This window comes from Aythya fuligula, chromosome 1, assembly GCF_009819795.1.
Source record: "Aythya fuligula isolate bAytFul2 chromosome 1, bAytFul2.pri, whole genome shotgun sequence".
NCBI classification, from domain to species: domain Eukaryota; kingdom Metazoa; phylum Chordata; class Aves; order Anseriformes; family Anatidae; genus Aythya; species Aythya fuligula.
In genome coordinates this window covers 59,430,060-59,450,144 of record NC_045559.1, presented here as the reverse complement: position 1 = coordinate 59,450,144, position 20,085 = coordinate 59,430,060, and the positions used below count along the sequence as shown (strand labels likewise).

The window sequence follows — 20,085 nt, the reverse complement described above, 5'->3', positions numbered from 1 at the left end:
ATTCCCACAGCCTGACCTAGATAAATAGGACTTGGAATGAATTTTCTGACTTCACAGCACCAACACTTCAGATCTTCTGAGATTTAAAGATCGGATATTTTTTTTAGTCCTTCTCTTACCATTTCAAATTGATGGATGTGTTACAGAAAATACACATGCATACATGTGTGCGCACATGAAGAGAGGCCAAAAGTTCTAATACCGATCTCTTTCGCGGCACCATAATGTGAAAGGCATCGGAGGAGATGTGTTAGGAAAAGCAGTGGGTATGGACAAAAGTGCAAGATGCTCTGGCTCTTCTGAGCTGCATTGCAAATGCCTTGGGAGCTAACGGAGGGAAAACAGCGTGGTTGCTCTAAGTTAGGTGACAGAAGGCAGGACCAAGTATGCAAGAGGTGCAAAAGAGAGCCGTATCCGCTTGCAGTTTTTCCCAGTGCTTTTCCTACAAGAGGTATAGCTCCAGCAGAGTATGATCCCAAGTAACCTGCTTTTCAATGTCTTGTCCATCCAAATTCTTCCGTCCAAACCTTTATTATTTTTTGCAGGGTTCATCATAGATATCGTATGAGTGGGACTCCCATGATGTTACATGGTGTCACTTAAACTAGAGAGGCAAAGTTTGGATAGCAGCAGTGTGCTGATGGCTTTGTGATTATCTGCTTGCTCACTAGAAAAAATTGTACGTTTCTATACACACATGGAAGCCAAAGAAATAATAAGCACCCTTCATCAGTCACATAGTCTCTATTTATATATCAAGCTAGGTGCAGGAAGCATAAAGTCCTGGTTTTTTCTCTTTCTTTTTTCCTTGCTGATTTTCATTTTTGACTTTTTAATTAAATTTCTTCATTTACACTCACACAGCTGTCTGGGCTTCAGCCATAGATAAGTGGATCTGTGTGTGACAGCAGCAACCCAAATTTATCTGTTTTTTCCCCCTCTCCCCCTCACTTCCTGCCTACACCATCCCCCCGTCTCATACCCAGCAGAAAAGAAATGCTATATATAGCTTCAGCACAGTTCCCCCCCCACCCCCCAATTACTTTGTCTGCATGTTTCAGTTTCATTCGGTGTCAAGCTTTACCAAGGTACCAAGTTTGGCATTTTCTGAGGAGGTTGGATGCTTAATCTGCGAGGCCCTTCTCACAGTAACCCCCCCAAAACGCATGCTATAAAACCACGGGCGTTGTGAGGGGCAGCATACAGCAGGGATCAGCTCATGCTTGTGCAATGCTTATTCACGTGAAGTTCCTGCTCCTGTAGACTTCTTTTTTTAAACGGTCTGTGTGGCTCGAGCTGAGCACTCGCAGCAGATGGCCAAAGGGCAGGCAGGGATGGCCCATGGTGCTCTATAAATGGAGTATTACCGGCGTCCTGCGACTGCACTGCAAGCCTCTGGGTTTTGTATTCTCTTGAACCACTCAGTACTGAAGTCAGGTGTATAACCAGACTTCATCTTTAGACATTAAAACAAAACAAAACCAAAACAAAAAGGAAAACAAACAAACAAGAAAACTCTTCTAACCCTGATTGTTGAAAAGGTAAGGCTGAAAACATGAATCCTGGTTCAGAAGCCAGAAGGCAAGTGAAGTTCAAAATATTATTATTTGCTGTAAATCTCATGTTTTTCAACCAGTTTCCAAGTACATTGGGGCCTAGCTCATAATGTCTGAGCAATCAGGGTTGATGGTATTCTGAGTGTGCCTGGCTGCTCTCGTGTGTGTGACAGGGCCTTTACAGAAAAAGCCTACAGCTGTGCTCCATCTTTGTACTCTCAGAAAATCCCTCCCCCCAAATTAGCCCATCTATAGGCATCCATAGATCTTCCTGTCAAAACTCATGCTAAAAGAGGGCGAAGGATACAGTGTTTTATTAGGAATTTTATATGGGCAAAATTGTTAGTGAACCCCCTGCAGACTGCTATGGCTTTTGGACTCTTCTGGCTTAAAAGTGCTCTTTTATGCCGAGTGGTTCAGCAACACCTCACTTTGTGGGGGTCACCTTTGAGTCTCAGTGCCCTCTGGATCAAGTAGCCCTCACCTGGGGCTGTCTCACATCCAGGTGGGTACCCCCGTGTTGGCTGGGCTCTGCTGGGTCTCCACACTGCACCCCCGAGCTTTTGCAACATGCTGCAGGGTAGAGCTTTGAACAAAAAAAAAAAAAAAAAAAAAAAAGAGGAAGAAAAGATAAAATGCCAAGTCTTAAAGCAGCATGTCCATAAGAGAAATGACAGCAGAGAAGTGAGGTGTGGGGTATGGTAAAAATAACGGTTTCCTTGGAAATACGGCTAGGTAAATGAGCAAGTTGGCCAGGGACTGAGAGAGAAAAGATCAGGTTCAAGGAGCAAAAATATCCTTGCGAAGCCAGAAAGAGAGAAGAGCAATTGGTCTTCACACCAGGATCGTTATGGGACTGTGAAGTAATAAATAAATAAAGGCCAAAGCAGCTTACTCATAAAGCAGAAGAAATCGTGAGCAATACTTTCCGTTTGCCTTCCCTGTAAAGCCTTATATCATCCTAAAATGTGCTAGAAATGACCTTGTTCAGATTACAAATGAATTCTGTATTTCCTCACTACTGACCCTGTGATTTCATCCTGCAGCTCTTGGAGTTGTTTTTCTCATCCCTTGCTTACACGCACTCAGCGGTGACTCTGCGCGCTCGGAGGGCTCCCTACCAGCAGCAGCACGCAGCGCTCCCCAGAAAAGTTGCACTTTGCAGGCTCCATCCTCAGCTGGTGCAAATTGGTGCAGTTCCACTGGCTGTGGGCTTCAGGTCTGTGCTAAAGGAGACCACGAGGGATGTGGCTTCCTGAACCGAATGCTGTTCTTTGTAATCTCTTTTCCAATATGCATCTTTAAACATTAGCAAGACCCGGGGCTTGATTTCTCTTCTTGACTTCTGTTTTATTTTTATGGACCTCTAAGGTACTGATAATTGCAGAATAACTCCAGATTTTAAAAATCCATCTTTGTTTTTACTTGCTGGGATTAAGGACAGGAAAGCTGTCCTGGGGGAGGCCTTGCTGGAGTTCGTCACTGTCCTTTTCTTGATTGGAAACGTTCCCACGATTTGGGTACAGATTGAGTGTCATTACAAAGATCCAGTTGGCCCTCAAATAACCTACTGTGCCTATCAGTGTAATCAGGACCAAGTCATTGTGTAAAGTAAATCATAAACAGATGGACAGCCGTGCCATGCTGCTCTACAAAGGCTAGAGGAAAGCAAAGACACAAAACGGCGCCAGAACATGACACCATGATGGCTTCACTAAAATCTGAGCGTGAACAGGCTTAGGGAAATTTCTGCGTTCCCAGATGGAGAAGAGAGAGAGCAAGGGGAGAAAGAGAGAGAAATCCTTGACTAGGCGTCTGCCAGGATTCGTTGCAGACAGCTTTATCTGAGTATCTAGAGGGGCTTGTCATAGGATAGTGTCGTGGTAGCTGTGCACCAGTGCTTGCAGCCAGCTCCCCACTGAGCTGGGGGTCGTGGGTTTTGGACTGGCTTCTAGATTTTTTAAAAGGATCCTCTTCGTATGTTGGAGATAAAAGACACAAAAACTGTTCTAAGTGCCATCAAGTTTTTTTTCTCCATACCCATTGTAAATTGCTTTGTTAAACCCATGGCAGTCAGCACTTTCCAGAGGGAGCAGAAGACAAAAAGTTGTTTTTTAGCTTTGGTCAGAAAATAAGTTTTCCGCTTTTATTTTCTCCATTTTGGGGATTTTCAGCTAGAATGTGAGAAGTTTCAACAGGAGCAGACTTTTCCCTCATATCTTGTAAAAAGGACATATGCTAAAATTTAGAGTTAGGACTGGATGTGGCACAAGAGACATCTCCAGTCAAGAAATAAGGCAGAAAGAGGGAGTAGCAGAACACACGGCCTGCTTAAGAAAGAGAGCCAGTCTTTGCTAGCACTGTCTGGATAGGGAGAAAAGGGAGGTGGAGGTAAAGAGTTGCCACACAGACTAGACTTAACTGTGCCCCTCTGCTCCAAGGTTCCCTGTGGCCCATCAGTTTTAACTCATGTGTTAAAAAATAGTTTCTCCCTTTGGCTCTGATCCTTTGCTATGGGGATAGTAAGGTGAGAAGGGCTCAGCTGTTACCTGAATTAGGTAGGAGGTGCAGGAGACTACAACTAGGAACTGGAACTTTGGCACCTGAAAAGCTGCTTTACTCGCTGCACTTTTGGTGCCATCGGTTTCTCAAGGACAAGCTAAGCCCTGAATTACGATCTCAGCAGCTAAAAACAAACAAAGCTCCTTTTTGTTGGAAGTTGTATTTGAATGCCACGCTACAGATTTCTTTCTTTTTTGGTCATTTTAAGCCTAGGCATTCAGAGCAGCATTTGCCTGCTTGCTCACAGGAGTCACGTTGAGGCTGAAAATAATCAGGCTACTTACGCAGGCTGGCGTTGGTGTGTGCTCGATTCTTAAGGCTGGAAATTGTTGGCCTCAGTCTTCAGCATTTCTGCTGGCCCCCTGTGTACATGGAGGGAGTATTTACCAGGAGCACCTCACACATGCGTTTGGAAGATGACCAACTAATTAATGCTTGCTAAACGCTTCGCGAGCCTCGGGGGAAAAGCAACTATGGAAAGGCAAAGTTTTATTATTGTTGTACTGCACTTAATGTACATAAAATGTTTTCAAGGCATCAGGCACTACATAAATGTTGTATGGTATTAAAACTGACCTGCCCTTGTCAGAGCAAATAATAATTACACTGAGTGATGGGAGAATCTTGCAGTTTCTTTGCCATGAATGTTTGCCTGTTTACTAATTCAGAAAAGGTCTCCTCCAGCAACTGCTGAAGCCAATGACTTAAGCAGCCACTGGCGCAAGCCCATATTTAAGTATCTGCAGCAGGGCGAATTACCGGAGTAATTTATTTTGCGTAAAGCTCTGCTCTCCTTGCAGGTCGAACTGTGCTCTCTAGGGCATGTTTCCCCAAACTGCATGCTTGGGCCTGAGTCATCTCTCAGTCCGTAAGGCTGCCAAGCACACGAGGCCATAGAGATGAAGAACAACTGATGAGGACCTCGCTACTTAGCCCATGTGATAGCCTCTATTTGCAGCATGAAAATTCATGGTGATGTCTTTTAATATAAACATAACATGAGGAAATGAACATTTGATTAAACTAAACACACGGACCTTTTATATACGAGGCCCTAATTTAAAGCACTGTCACCTCTATACAGAAAATACCAGCTGGAGCAGGAATGATTAAATTAAATCATCTGGCTCTTATGTGATACCATGAATGTCTGCTGAGAGAGAAAAAAAATCCCTCCTCTTTATTCCTGTAGATCTGCAGCAACCACCAAGGGACACTTCTATAGCAGGAAGGATTAAATCTTGCACGAACTTCAGTGCTTAATGTGCTTTGGACTGGTGACATGCCCTTCGGACAGACCTACCCCAGTTTTATAATTCTCTTTCTCAGCCTGTTGGGCCTCTGGCAGTCCTTTCTCCTGTTTAATTTCCTCCTTGCCTCCCTCCCACTGGGATACTTCACCATTCAGAATTTCTGCCACCCAAGTAGAAATTTTGATTGTGTCAGACAAGTGTAGAGAGAGACTTTGGAGTCTCAGTGGGCTGAGGCAAACGGAGGGAGAGAACCAGGGGGCATTTTGTGGGGATGAGTGCTCTCTAAGGAGACGAGAAATGGGCAACCCCCGTGCCCTGAGTGGCCACAGATTTTAACACAGCCACAATTAGCCAAATAGCTGGAGTTGGGCACTGGCTGCATACAGGTAGGGAAGCACTTCTGGAGAGGAGCTATTCATCCCCACAAAACTTAAGAGTTAAAAAAAAAAAAAAAAAAAAAAAAAAAGAGCTCTAGTCACCTGTTGAGGCTATTTGTGTATGAAAAGTTTCCTTGCTGGGCACTATCAACACCTTGGGACCTGTGCACTTGTTCGTGGCACTGCAGAGCCCACGATACCCATTCTCAATCCCAGGCATTTGCTCATTTTTCCCTAAGGACGCCCACTTCTCTTGGCACAGGAATCTGGGACTAACTGGGACTGACAAATTCACAAAACCAACGTTGACACACATTTGTTTTCTCCTGTCTTTTAGTTTGTAGCTTGCCATATAAAGGATTTTCTTCTTTTCCTGCTTTTTTTGTCAGATCTTCTACCTGATGGCACTCATTCTGTTCTTGCTGATCACCATGTGTCAGTAGTAATGTAGGTGGAAACAAATTTTTGACTGTTTTGGTTACAGATTTGTGTTTATCTGTTTGGTTTTGGGACACTTTTCAGTTTCAGGAAATATTTTTATCTCACAGAAGTTTCCTTGCAAACAGTGATGCTACGAAGACCTTGTTTTAGCACCACAAAAGCTACTGGAGTTAGTGCAGGTCTGTCTTCTGTCAGAAGCTGAAGTCTTTGATTCAAAAAGCAAAACAGCATTACAGAAAGTTGACATTGGTGCAACCTTATACTTTCTGGCTCTTTCCCCAGCACTGTTGGGTGCGTACTTAGAACCACATTTTCCTTCCCCTTACATTGATACAACCCCAGGGAGCTGTGTGGATTTGCACCAAAGTACCAGAGGGAATTTGGCTGCACGGCCTGTGTGTAATGTGGTTATCGGCGTGTAAGTAGTGCGCCAAGTTTTCCCTCCACCTCTGAACTTGGCCTGTGAATTGGCACCTGCCTCTGCATGTGCTCCTGTGAATTGCATGGCGATGGACCAGGAGACACAAGGGGGGGATGGAGGAAGCCTCCAAGAGGAGAACCTGAAAGGTGGAGATAGAGGAGGCACGAGGGTGTATGACAGGTGGTTTGAAAAAGAAGCTGTGATACTAAATTTGTTTGGCAGGCATGGTCTTTAGGAGGGGCTGGGGGGTGTTTGCTTGATGAGATGCACTGAGTGCTGGAAGTTTGAGTGCTGTTGCTACTTGGGAAGTTCCTCAGCGAGCAAAGTAATGCTCCCAACCCCAATGAGCCATCAGTGCCCCACGTCCACCAAAGGTGGGCAAAAGCCCTCGTGTTGTATTTCCATTTGAATGGCACACCAGGCAGATGAGAGAGATAACAGGCAACCCACATGGAACAAAGAAATAAAGGGAGAGCTTGGGAGTACATACTTTGGATTGCCTTTATTTTCCGGGGAGAGAGGTATGAGGGGCTTGAGCTGAGGATTTACTTTAATGTTTATTTGGGAGAGAGTGGTGAGAAATTACAAACCTGCTGGTGAGATTTTAGCACTACCAAGACGTGCTGTAAGAATTTGAGAGGAGAGGTGCTAGGCAGCTCAGGAAGCCTCTTGTTGTTGCATCTTACTCTGCTTAGATGAGGCTTGTCCTATTTTTACTTCCTACTCCTTGTTCTCAGTTCTGTAATCAAGAACTAAATATTTTTCCAGAAAAAAAAAAAAAAAAATTCATCTGTAGCCCTCTGGCATTGGCCAGTGGACACTTGCAGGTTTTAGATAAACTCCTGTGTACCTTAAAGCAGTGTCTTCAAGCAACAAATGTGCTGCTTCTGCCCTGCCCTGCCCTCTGGGGCAAGTGGGACTCAGGAGCTGTGGGGTCCCTTTTCCCTAGCAGCAAGGGCTGCTCCTGCCTGGTGCCATGCCTCAGGGTGACATCTCATTTGGTAGATAGCAGAGAGAAATTTTGCAACAGGTATTGCATGATGACTGCTCTAAGCATTTTTTATTTTTATTTCTTTTTTTTTTTTTTTTAGTATTTGATCCAAGTTCTGAGGATGAAGCCAAGAAATTTTAGGTGGTCACGTTTGCCCCTGTTTCACTGCCTTTGTGGGGAGTTTGGTGCTTACGGTTATTCCAGCGCGTTGTTGTGGAAATGGTAAAACTTGAGGCGAGCTTCCCTTAGGCGACTTATAGATAGGCAAGTGTTGCACCACCCCACCCTGTTTTTCATTGATCTGTATCTTGAGCCTGTTGTGTCTCTAACCTTTCCTGTCATGATAGGGTTGCTAGAAAGGCTGCCATGGGGCAACCCTAACTCGACACTTGCATTTCTCCCCGCTCTCCCAGGCTGAGCGGGGCATGCGGGCCGTCTCTCGCTTAGTGGATTAGCCGCTCCTAGCAGTGACCAAAGGAAGGTCAAAACCCCAGGCAGATTCTTTGATCTGTCAGCAGCTTTTGATCCATTTGATCAAAAAACGTTGCTGACCCGTTTGTGAATACTGACTATGTCTATGGGCTGAATAGCTCTTGGAATTTGGGCGGCGGGTGGGTGAGAGTCACGGGGGACGATGCTGGCTCGTTGTTGACTCACCCCCTCCTATCCTGTTGCCTTCCCAAGTCTACATTTGGGGGAGGGCCGATGTAGGCTGTGTAGCTCGACGTGTACAGATAACTCATGGATCTGCATCTGCACCCAGGCAGATGTACGTGTCAGCTCTCTGACACGGGTGTTGTCGCAGTCACACCTGCCCGCGAGGCGTTTGATTGAGATCTGCAACTTCCCAGAAACCGCAGCTGGTTCAGCCCCGGCCCCGTGACTCAGCAGCGCTGGTTGTGAGCAATGTGGTCTCTGCAGCCTTCGCTGCTTCCAAATCGATTTCAGGTGCACGTCACACTCTGTCAGCTACATACAATTTTCGCTGATTTTTTTTCATTTTTGGCTGCTGAGCACCGCCAGACCATGACCAATAGGATAAGTGGAAATCTTTTATTCGCTGATGTGTGCTTGGATTACCATTCCCCAAACAGAGGTGGTAGGGGAGGATCTGTGCCTCACTCGACAGCCACTTGGGGAAAAAGTTCGTATCTTGTCTTAAACTGTCGCTGAAGATGGGTTCATGCTGGACGTTGTATGGAAGCAACCGAGGTGCAGGCATATGTTCCCTTCTGCTGACTTGGCTGTGGCATTGGTAACCACAGCCAGCAAAGAGGAGCGAGCAACTGGGAACAGTAACATCTCAAACTGCAGCAGAAAGATTGGCCAGACCTCTCCTGTCAGCACTTTGATTCCCTTGGTGTTCATTGAGGAATTAAAAGTTAGCTGAGGGTGGTGGCAAAAAATAGGTTTGCCAGCCTAGAAAATGTTAAAGCCAAAACTGAAAAGCAGAGGTGGATCTGAAGGCAGTTATCTCCCTTGGAATTTATATGGGGATTAAATCATGCATCATCCTTGTAGCACGTAGGGAATTTTGTAATCACTGCTGGTATTTCACTGCAGGGTGCTCTGCGGGGTCAAGAATTAATTTCCCACCTTTTCTGGGGATTTGAGGCCTCGGATTTGCTGCCAGCCATAAAGGAGAGTTTGTTTGTGGCCAAACTAGACATTTCCTGGACTTCAGAAGTGAGCGAATAGTCTGGGGTGGGTGAGAGTGTCCCACCACACCTCTGGAAGTCAAACTGGGGAAACATGCACCAGAGAAATGCCACAAGATGTTACGTGGCTGCTTTACTTCCAAGTCAGCAGGAAGAGATACTACAGGGCTTTACAAAGCATACAACAAATGGCTGTGCAAAGCAGCGGCTGCAGAATGAAAATATAGGAAGTTTTATTACATGCAGCGTGGTGCCTCTTTCTCCCCCCACATCTCTACTTGTTACAGAAAGGAATCTCTTAATGAAAATACACCCGATCCTGAGTAAAAGCCAATGTAGAAATGTGGTTTTTTTTTGAAAGGGGTTAAAGTGGCAACTTTACACAGCAACACCCCCTCACCACAGCAAACCTGCCAGCATTTGAAAGATATAAATAGGGACATTTAGGGAGAAAAGCACATTTAAGTTCCTTTGAAATGTGCTTGGCTAAAGGAATATTTTGAAGAAAGGGAGTGGAAAAACAAATGGAAAATATTTTCTTTGATAGGGGAAAAAAAAAAAAGCAGCAGCAGCAAACTGTCCTTCCCAAACAGGGATACGTGGCTGGTGTGTACTTTATGCAGCCCTGGGTCAGACCTTGCAAACAACTACTAAATTAGGTCCGGCTACTTTGATGTTAAAAGCATGGAAGTGTCAATAATTAAGCTGCATCAGATGTAGGAAATGACTGATGTATCTGCCATGCCCACGATAGCAGAGTTCACTGTGCTGCCATTTGACTGACCCCTTTTTCTTTATGCAAGCAAAAGGAATTTTCTTCCAAGGAAAATCAGCTGGTTTTGCACCTTTGCTTTGTTTTCTAAACTGCTAATCCCCGCAAGGTATAGAAGCTATTTGAAAGAGCAAATCAAAGCTCCCATAATTTAGTGTTATATTATTTGTTGATGTATGGTTTGATTTAGTGGCTACTTATTATATCAGGTTACCGTATAATTATCTTAATTATTGACTCCAGAAGTAAGTAGAGGGATTATGAGAGAGACAGGAAGGACCAGTGGAGAGCGCATGGCTCAGGGAATCAGGCACATCATGGTGTGATCTTGGCTGCAGCACTCCTTCCCTCTGAGCCTGAGCTCTTTCCTCAGCCAGCCCATCCATGAGATGGGCAGGGAGAGCAGGGACAGGGCTGAGGTGGTGACTCAGGATTCAGAGAGATGCAGGAGAAAAAGAAGAGGGGAAGGGTCTGAAAGAAAGATGTAAAATTAGCTGGGGGGAAAAAAAGAATACACACCCCAGCGTGCATTTGCGTCAAAGCCTGGAGTGCCTACACTGTCACGAAGAAAGGTAGCTTTGCCATGAAAGCCTGAATGTTGAGTCTGATCATGGGTCACTTCCAGCCTCTGCTACTGAGATCCTGAGCGACCCTGGACATGGCAGGTAGCCTCTGAACCGCAGGTCCCTTTCCACAAAACACGTCTGATAAAACTCATCCTCCTGTCTCTGGTTTTATATAAATTATTGGGGCACAGCGTTCAGCCCTGGTTCTCATGGCATTGCTGCCATTTGTGTGTTTTAGTCTCCCAGTCCTTTGTCTGATAACCATCGACCTAAGCCAAAGGTTTGAGTTAATAGGCATTGCTGCAGTATAAAAATAACACTGAAAGGCTGTCAGAGTAGTCATACTTCCTGTATTGATAATATCTGACATATACTGACAAAATGCTTCATATATTGACAAGCTGAGTTGCATCTTTTTTTTTTTTTTCCTTTTCTTTTTTTTTTCCTTTTCTTTTTTTTTTTTTTCCATATGAGAGGCGCAGACACACTGGTTCTGCTCAGCATGTGCAAATTATTTTCTCTGTTTTTGCTTTTCCTCTCCTGAGCCGAAAAAAAAAGAAAAAAAAAAATGGGGATAATAGAATGTATCTATTTCCTTCCTCGAAAAGATCAGTTAATGTGAAATGGTGCATGGTGGCTTAGTTCTGAATAAGTGGGATACCCTAATCCAGCAAGGTATCCTCGCTCTATTGTACGCCTTTTCTGCATACCATCTGGAGTTGTTCTCTGCTTAGTATTTGCAGTATGTACCATATGTTTTTGCATGAAAATTCAATAAAATATGCATTATACATGAAAAGTGCTGTAGTAAATAAAGGAAGGATGGAATCCAGTCCCCTTTGTGAACGGCAGGGGCCCCAAATCTTCATAAAAGGTTTAGTCTAGTCTGACGTCTGTGCTTTTCTCCAATTTACTCCGTGTCAGTCCTTAGGAGATGCTCTAATTTAAAACAAAACTCCGCTCTCCTGACGAGGTTATTAGATGTACTTTGGCTGCCCTCTGCTGAGAGCGCTGAATAATGACGGCGAAAATGTCCTTTTTCCGAGGAAGGCAACAGGGACGAATTATCCCTGCATCTGTGAGCTGAGGTGGCATTGCTGCTCCCGGTCGCCCTCGGTTTGCTGTCTCCTGTCGCCTGTTTGCTGCCTGTCCAAGGGCAAAGCCTTCTGAGCTGCACTGCTCTTTGGGTTTTGGTGCTCACTACTCCTTGTTGTGGGCCGAGAAGTTTTGTAGTCTCATGGAAAATGTGGGCTCCAGCATTGCACCCCAAGCAAAACGAAGCACTGTCCCACAAGGGATGTCCACGGGAAGGGACAGCCTTCACCACTGCAGTCTTGCCGGGCGGGATTTGAGCTGCCCTCATGCCCCACTACCTGGCAGAGCAATTTGCCTCTGTGTACCATTCCTTATCGGCTGCCGGGTGTCCCAGTGCCATCTCCCACCCCTCCACAGACCTCACGGCACTCTAGCACTTTGCTTGAGTGCTGGGAAGGGGCAAAGGGTTGGCTCCAACATCGACAAGGAATAACCAATTTGCTGTTTCTTACAAAGGAAGCGCTCCCGGTCTGCCATGCTCCTGGCCTTGGGAAGGAACCAGTGTCCAGTGCGGATTTCAGTGCATGAATAAAACAATATCACTGCTGGAGCTATTAATGCTCCCTGCAATGCCCTATTTAAAATACTTTCTAGCAAGTTGATTTATTATTATATCTTCAGCTGGGCTGCACACCAAAGTGTTTTGATGATGAAAGGAATGTTATACACACATTTAATTACTGCCCACAGTTTTGTATAATTTTATCATTTACTGTTTTAGATGAGACATCGAGTTCTTCTACAGGAAAAATGCCCAGTAAAAATAGATGATTTAAAAGCTAATCTGAGATGAGTTTGGCACTTAAATGTGAGAAAATGTAATTGTTCCTTTCTTCCTGCCTTTTCAGATGGTCCCTGATTATCAAAATGTACAAGAGCTCCCTTATCTGGACATGGTGATTGCAGAGACATTGCGCATGTATCCACCTGCATTCAGGTACTTTTTTTATTCCCCTCCACATTCCACTGGGTATATCCCTAGCTAAATAAAATGGAAATCTGCTGTTGGAAGACCAGTGTGCCCTTGATCTCTGTGCCAACATCAATACTGCTTGTGCATTTGAAAGATATAAAGTGGCCTATTGCAGGAAAACTGGCTAATCCTAGTATTTCAAAAGTAACTTTTTTATGACAGATTGGCCAAGATTGCTTTCTCAACATTCTTCACATCCCCCAAGATTGGAGGATGGAGCCATTCTGCAGCAGGACTGGCCTGAGAAAGCCAGATGCTGCTGCTTTTTCAGAGACAGGGAGCAAAGAACTACCCTGGCCTCTTGGCTGGTGGTTAAGTTACCCACTATTCATTAAGGCCCTGGTTTGGAAGGTTTGCACATTCAGAAAGCTCAACTCTATTTTACATCTCTGTTTGACTTGGACCCATACTGTTTTGCACTAGTACTGTGTTATAATAATATCACTAAGCTAATGGCTACATCCATTAAATTTTGAAAGTTTTGTCCCAATCCACCCAAGAGTAAGTTTATTAAGTTATATTGGTGAGCTGAAAGGAAAGTGTGAAAGAACTTATAAGCTGTATGATTGTCAAATTTCCAAGTTGTCATAAGCATAAATATAAATGTTAAGAGTGGAACTTTTCAAAGCAGTTAGCCAGTTTTGCTGCTTCTTGTGAAGCCAGGGGGAATTTCAGAGGACTGGAAAAGAGCCAAAGCTGAGCTTACTGTGACAGCCTTTGAAAAACTTGCCCCACAATTGCAAACACCTTAAAATAAAAAAGTTTAACATCATGTTCTCTTTTATGCATCGATAAAGATTGCAAGTTAAGTTGTTTTTGTTTTTTTTTATATATATATATATATTTTATATGGACATTGACAGGGTTGCTCAGAGAGTAAATATCAAAGATACTTGCTCCTAGATGAGGTGACTGGGCTTTATTATGTTATATGTGGTATACCAGTGAAAATTGTTTCACTTGTTAAAGCATCAGCAGTCTTTGAGTTTCAGGTGAAACATAGGAAAAGAATCAATGTCTGTCAGGTGGGAAACAAAATGAGAATGGAGCAAAGTAGTTCCGAATTTCTGCAGGCATTGGTGGTGGTGTTTATTGGTTTGGCTTTTACTCTGAGGGATGTGCAATGGGTAGGACAGCCCTTTTAGCCCAATTAGCAACTTCTAAAGTTGCTAATTGCCTATGACAAGGATAATGCTGTATTCTGAAGAAAATTCAGTAGCAGCCAAGCATGCTATAAAATGAGATTCTTTTAAAAATTAATTTACTAGCCAGAGAATTTTCTTCCACAAAACTAATGTTTCCACTGTCACCAAATTCATGTAAGGATGAGAAAGATGGCTTGTCAATGTGTTCCTTAACATGTCAGAATTTTGTTCCAGGTCTGGAGTCTCTGCTATTTATTTGTCTACGAGAAAGAGAGAAACTGGGTGACAGTGAGGAAAGAATGTGTTTCTATAATAACACTCGACTGACAGCCCTGAAACTGAAATCTTCATTCAACTTTTTAGGCTCAGTGCAGGGAGCAGCAAAGGGAGCCCCTGTGCTCCCAGCTGGTGCTGGGCAATAGCTGCCAGCTGAGCGAGCCCACAGCTGCCTGCAGCCAGGCTGGGGTCTGCAGTGACCACCCAAGCTCCGAAAGATCCCTATCAGGATCTATCCCTGCACACATGCACACCCACACGGCATTTTTACAGGGTTTACAGACCCAAGCTCGGCTGCAGCCAGGCTGCTTGTCTCAGTCTTGTCACAGTAAGGTCCCTAAGGACAGTCCCACTCCATCACCTGCCACCACAGGGTGGGAGGAAACTGGACAGTTATGTTGCTGACGTCTCGCCTGTCCTTGATGAGTGAGCTGCAGGCTTTCAATGGTTTGTGAATTGGCTGTATTTCTGTAGCAGCAGCAGAGCACTTAACCCTAGCATTAAAACTGTCCCTTGCTAAGTTTCAGGTGCAGTCCCAGAGTGAGGGAGCCTCTCAAATAAAACTCAAAAACTGTGTTTGATATAACTTTTCCTGAAGGCAAAACAGTATAGTCTTTCTGCCTGTTATTAGCGATGACTGACGCATTTCATCTGCAATTTTCATAAGAAATAGGTTCTTAAGCTGACTTTAACAGCAAAATTGCAGTTCAACAGTTAATGTTTCTGAAAATAATAAGCAGCCAGAAATTACTGTGAAAAGGACAAAAGTTAGCTAGCTGCACTGGGGATATGTGTTTATAGGTAGTTGGAGATGATAGTAATCTGCGAAGACACTAACACCAGTAATGGTTGCTGTATTTATATACTGGGAAAGTTTTACTCCCTAAACTGCAAAGTCAGTCCAACTGAAGAGATTGACTTTTATGGTTCCTTCCTGCTGTGTCTTCACATTTATTAATCATCTGGGATATATGACACTTGCTGTTGCAGGTTCACTCGGGAAGCTGCTAAGGACTGTGTAGTGCTGGGACAGCATATTCCAGCCGGGGCTGTCATTGAAACCGCAGTTGGACATCTCCACCACAACCCCGAGTTCTGGCCAGAGCCAGAGAAGTTCATTCCTGAGAGGTACGTGCTGTAATGCTTTCAATTCTTAAGCTGCAGGCCTTGTTAGGACTGTTTGAGACCAAAGGCCTGCCTTAAATGCTATTTCACACATCAGGGTGGGCGCAGTACTCCAGCCTGTCCAGTGGAGGCACCAGGTACTGCTGCTCCTTCACAGCCACAATCTTCCCAAATTCACCTAAAGCAGTATCTTCCTCAAGAGGAGTGCAGTTTAATTTAGATCATAAAATATTTTCTTTCAACCAAATCAGACAACTGGTAATAGTGGTGCATCCTAGAGAGAGTACAAAGTCTGGTCAACAGTTGAAACAGGACTTATGTTTTTAGATGTTTCCCAATCAGATGCTGCAAATAGTGTCACTTCTGGATGTAGAAGTTCTGTAGGAAGACAGTCTATTTACTGGCATGCAGCTATGCAGGAAACTCGTACAGTGCCTGGCTGATTTAGAGCAGCCTTTTCACCTCAGATCTTGTTATGGTTTGGATGTGCTGTGAGCAGGGAACCTATCCCATCTCCCACTGGGAATTTTCTCTCTGTCCTTAAGCTAGGATCCTGGTTTCTTAGCTGTGCTTGGCAAGACGTATTTTCACATGGAACATTTATTATCTTCAGCTGCAGGGACCCCTGTCAAGTTGTGTTTGTGTTACCTTCCCCTACTCTACAGTTCCTGCATTGAGCTTATGGGGAAGGCCCACAGAGCTTTAGCTGATGTGGTGCTATGTGAAAGCACAATTTTGTTTTATAAGCAGCTTTATTTTAACCTGTTTTATGGACAGCTGTATTTTAAGATACCACTGTGTTGAAAAGTCTGCTAAGAAAAAAAATTATGCTCTGCAAATGACTGAGCATGATACGTGGCAGTCCAGAACCATCCTCGCCAGCAGGTAAACCCATGTGTTTTAGGTGTTACACACAGTGGATTCCTTCTGGAGCAAATTTTGGTATATGCTATACCAGGCACCTTAAGTCATGAAGAAGAGTAATGTCAGGGTTATAGATGCTCAGACCATTTTTTTTTTTTTTTTTTTTTTTTTTTTTTTTTTTGAGGAGGAATCTTAGCAATAACTGGAAGTCTAGGTGTTTTTTGTTTGTTTGTTTTGAGCTAAGTTTATCTAGAAATGCTGTCTTAACTTTTATTCAACACCTTAACAGTAGTATGAACGTGCATTATGGGGTAAAATGGTGGCTGCAGTCCCATTGACTCATACAGTGCTGTACGTAATGAATCTGAGATAAATTCCCTTTGGAAATTTCCCTGAGGAATGAAGCATAATTACTAACACCCTCCCCAGCTTATATCAGTTGGTAATGTTAGTAAGAATTATAAAATAAGAGCTTAACAAATAATAAATTAGTTCTGCTATGGTCATTTTTCCCCCTAATATTTCTTTTTGAAATCTGCCTCAGGAATAATACAAGGCAGGCTTTAAATTTACCAGAATGATATATGAGGGTGAGCAAGGCAAGAATCACATTAACCCATTTGCATGGAAGTATCCATGGAGTAGTATACAAATCTGATTTAGGTACCTAAGCATGGAGATAGGGTTAGCAGAAATATGCAGTGTTATTTTTTTCAAGATCTCAGAATTGCCTGTATTACTTCACATCTCTAACTACTTCAAGAGTTCTTTGGGCCTTGGAAGTCTAAAGTTCTTGCAAACAGTATGCAAGTGGGCAAAAGATTTTCAAGAATGCCTGTAGAACCTTTATCTGCATGCAGAACTGGACAAGTAGTTCTCTACTACCAGAACAGCTTCAAACACCCTGTGAGCTGGGAGGACTATGTAGATTTCCAGGGCAATGCCACCACTGTGAAGGTTTGCTTGTGTTAAGGAACTTTTCTTATCGGTGACTCATTGTGGGCCAGGGTAGAGCCTCACCTTGTTGATTATTTGCTGACCCTAATAAATTACACTGATTCAAGCACACTCTGTACAGTATACATCCATCTTTGTAGATGTCAGCAAACAGAATTTACCTTTTTCCTTTCAACCACTATTCAAATAGTAGTTTCTTGTGGAAAAAAATAACCTAATTTCTAATGGATTTATATAATATTTTAGAGCTACCTAGTTGATGCATGCAAACTGTCATGTTAATCCAAGTAGACTGAGGTACTTCAGCTCTAAAAACAGAAGGGTCTGCAATTTCAGTGCTTCCCAGCTGGTAACCTGGTCTCTTTGGGCCAAGAGCAGAAAGAAGAGCTGCAATGAATCATAACAACGGTCTTCTATGGCCTGTCCAATCCCATGAGATGATTTCATCATCCCTTGCAAACTTCAAAGAGAAATCAGGAAGGCTAAAACCAATTCCCATTGGTTTGCTTCTGCATTGCACAGCAGGGAAACACTTGCTAATCCTACATAGTTTGCATTCCAGTCTGTTGGCTTCCTCTTACCTGTAATCTCTCCCTGAAACATGCACAGGTCTACACATCTAGTGTGTAATTCATTGAATGAAGGCATTTCATTGAAGACAGGTAGCAAGTAGTACTGACTGTCAAGTAGTACTAATGTCCTCTCCTGGAATCACCAGCTGAAAAAGGCTGATGTCCATAAGCCAGTTATCAGTTGACTTAAGGGCATCAGCCCATCAGTACATAATCTGTCAATAGTCCCATTGGTCTGTCCATTAAGAGCAATACAAATAACCACTTCTGAGATGTGAATAAAATAACATAGAATCAGGAGTGAAAAACATTTCTTGAACTGGTTTCTACCTCTTCACCTTCTAGGTTTACAGAGGAGGCCAAGAAGGAACAACATCCCTTTGCATATCTGCCCTTTGGGGCAGGACCCCGTGGCTGTATTGGCATGAAGATGGGTTTACTGGAGACCAAAATGACTCTGCTAAGGGTTTTGCAGAAGTTTCGATTTAAGATCTGCCCAGAGACCGAGGTTTGTATGTGCAGAGGCTTAAAAGCCTTACTTGTCAACCTCAGTGGGTTGGCAGTGTGTCCTAGACAGGACAACTGACTTGTCTTTATGGCTTTCTCTTCATTAGAGAGAACCGCTAGAGCCAATTCCATAATAAGGAGGGACAAGAGACCTGGACTGCATGTTTTAATCAAAATGTGTTTGCCCTTATGATTTTTGCAATAAAACAAAAGTTACACACCTCTGTCTTGGCAGGGAGCAGTGTAGCAACACTGCAGTCAAAATCCATTGATTTATATGGGGTGAGGATAGGTGTACATCTTTCCTAGGATCTTAGCACTTTAGTATACACCAATTACTATATATACTGCACCTGCCACTTACTCAGCAGCTTGAGAGTTTACAGAGTTAATTTCTTTCTGTTCAGATCTACAATATACCTGGGCGACTACTGCCTCAGCCTCTGGCTATAAATTCTATTTAATATTATACTACCACAGCTGACTGTAAAACAAGCACTTTACAGCTTCTACAGTAATACTGGTATGAATTGGTCCCCTAGCAAAAATGGCTGTCTGTATGTGGGGCTGTTATGTACACATAAACTAGTACATACCATTGTACATAAGATGTTCTTTTGCCTTTCAGATTCCTTTGCAACTGAAATCGAAAGCCACGCTTGGACCAAAAAATGGAGTCTACATTACACTAGAATCTCGCTAAAAGAAAATTTACATCCTGAAACCTCTTGGGATAGAACCCCTTGTTTAGTGACTCACTGGGTATAATTATTTTTCGAAACCCCAATGACGGGTAGGAGCCTAAGTCCCACAGCAGGTGCTGTCTGACTGACCTCCTATGGGAGAGCTTCAAATCACTTTTTAAAACGAGGTCTGGGCTTCACAGTCACTTGGTGGTTTTCAAATTGCTGTGAATAGTGTATGTAAAGAAGCAAGCCACTCTCACTAGCTTTTCTACATTACACTTCCTTTCACTCATCTGTAAGAGGCTTTCTCAATGCTCAAATTCAGTGAACAGAGCAGGTGTTAAGTGTACACTAGATTTACGATAGGTTTTAATTACCATTCATTATCTGACACATTCTACTGATGCACTTATAAATCCCTACTCCAGAAAAAGCCCAAGAGACATCACAGTTATAGCAGAAGAGCTGAAATTCAGTGCATTGGATTTTATCCTGAACTGTGCTGAGAATCAAAGCTGAGTCTCCTGCACACCTAACCTCTCCTTATGTCTGTAAAGTGGAAAGAGCAGCACCTTCTTCATGCTTTTGAAATGTTTTGATATACACTTAAATTAAAAATTTGCACTTAGCACGTTTCATCGACATGACTGAAAAGGAGTGAAGAATTCCCCTGTTTGCCAGTTAAGTTCCAGCAACCAAGACCAAAGAAATGAGATGGTAGCCATTTTGCTGGTTACTGAACTGATGTTGGAAAGGTGGAGGAAAATAAGATACGAATTTAAAGGAAGTGGGAGGACTGGGGAAGGTTTAAGGGCAATCAGAAGATGTTGGTATAATGTCTGCTTCACTGCTGTGAGGCCTTTCTTTTCCAAGCATTGTGGCTGACACCATTGACTAGCTCATTGACTCAAGGATATTAACAGTGCTGCAAGCACTAAAGCCAATGTCCAGGGAGTGGGATCCAGGACGATCAGTCTCAGCAGCTCTTTTGACTTATGTGACTCTGGAGCAGGTCATGTCCCAAGTGCCTCACTCCACTCAGGTGGGATTACCAGTTGCTACAGCAACGGATCAATTCAAGCTGTATGGCTGTGCACATCATTTTCACAGCCAGAGCAGCAGTATGCTTCCTGTCTTCACATTCCCCCCATGCTCTTTCCTGCTCCTCTACAAACCCATTCAATCACCACACAACTCATAGGGCACCATACAACAGTGACTGATAGACTTGAAAACTTCAGGGAAGTTTTCAGCAAGAAAACAAAACCGTTATAGGAGATGATCTCAA

At 43.5% G+C, this 20,085-nt stretch overlaps 1 protein-coding gene across 2 annotated transcripts in view; it reads left to right on the top strand.

Moving 5' to 3' along the window:
• The window catches only part of TBXAS1 (thromboxane A synthase 1), a 240,551-nt gene extending 220,466 nt beyond the window's left edge, over positions 1-20,085 (top strand). For both annotated transcript variants that reach the window (XM_032207857.1, XM_032207858.1), the window contains exons 11-14: positions 12,541-12,629; positions 15,077-15,214; positions 17,950-18,112; positions 18,740-20,085. In XM_032207857.1, coding sequence (XP_032063748.1) covers positions 12,541-12,629; positions 15,077-15,214; positions 17,950-18,112; positions 18,740-18,814 — 465 coding nt within the window. In that variant the 3' untranslated portion in view covers positions 18,815-20,085. The remainder of the gene's footprint in view (positions 1-12,540; positions 12,630-15,076; positions 15,215-17,949; positions 18,113-18,739) is intronic.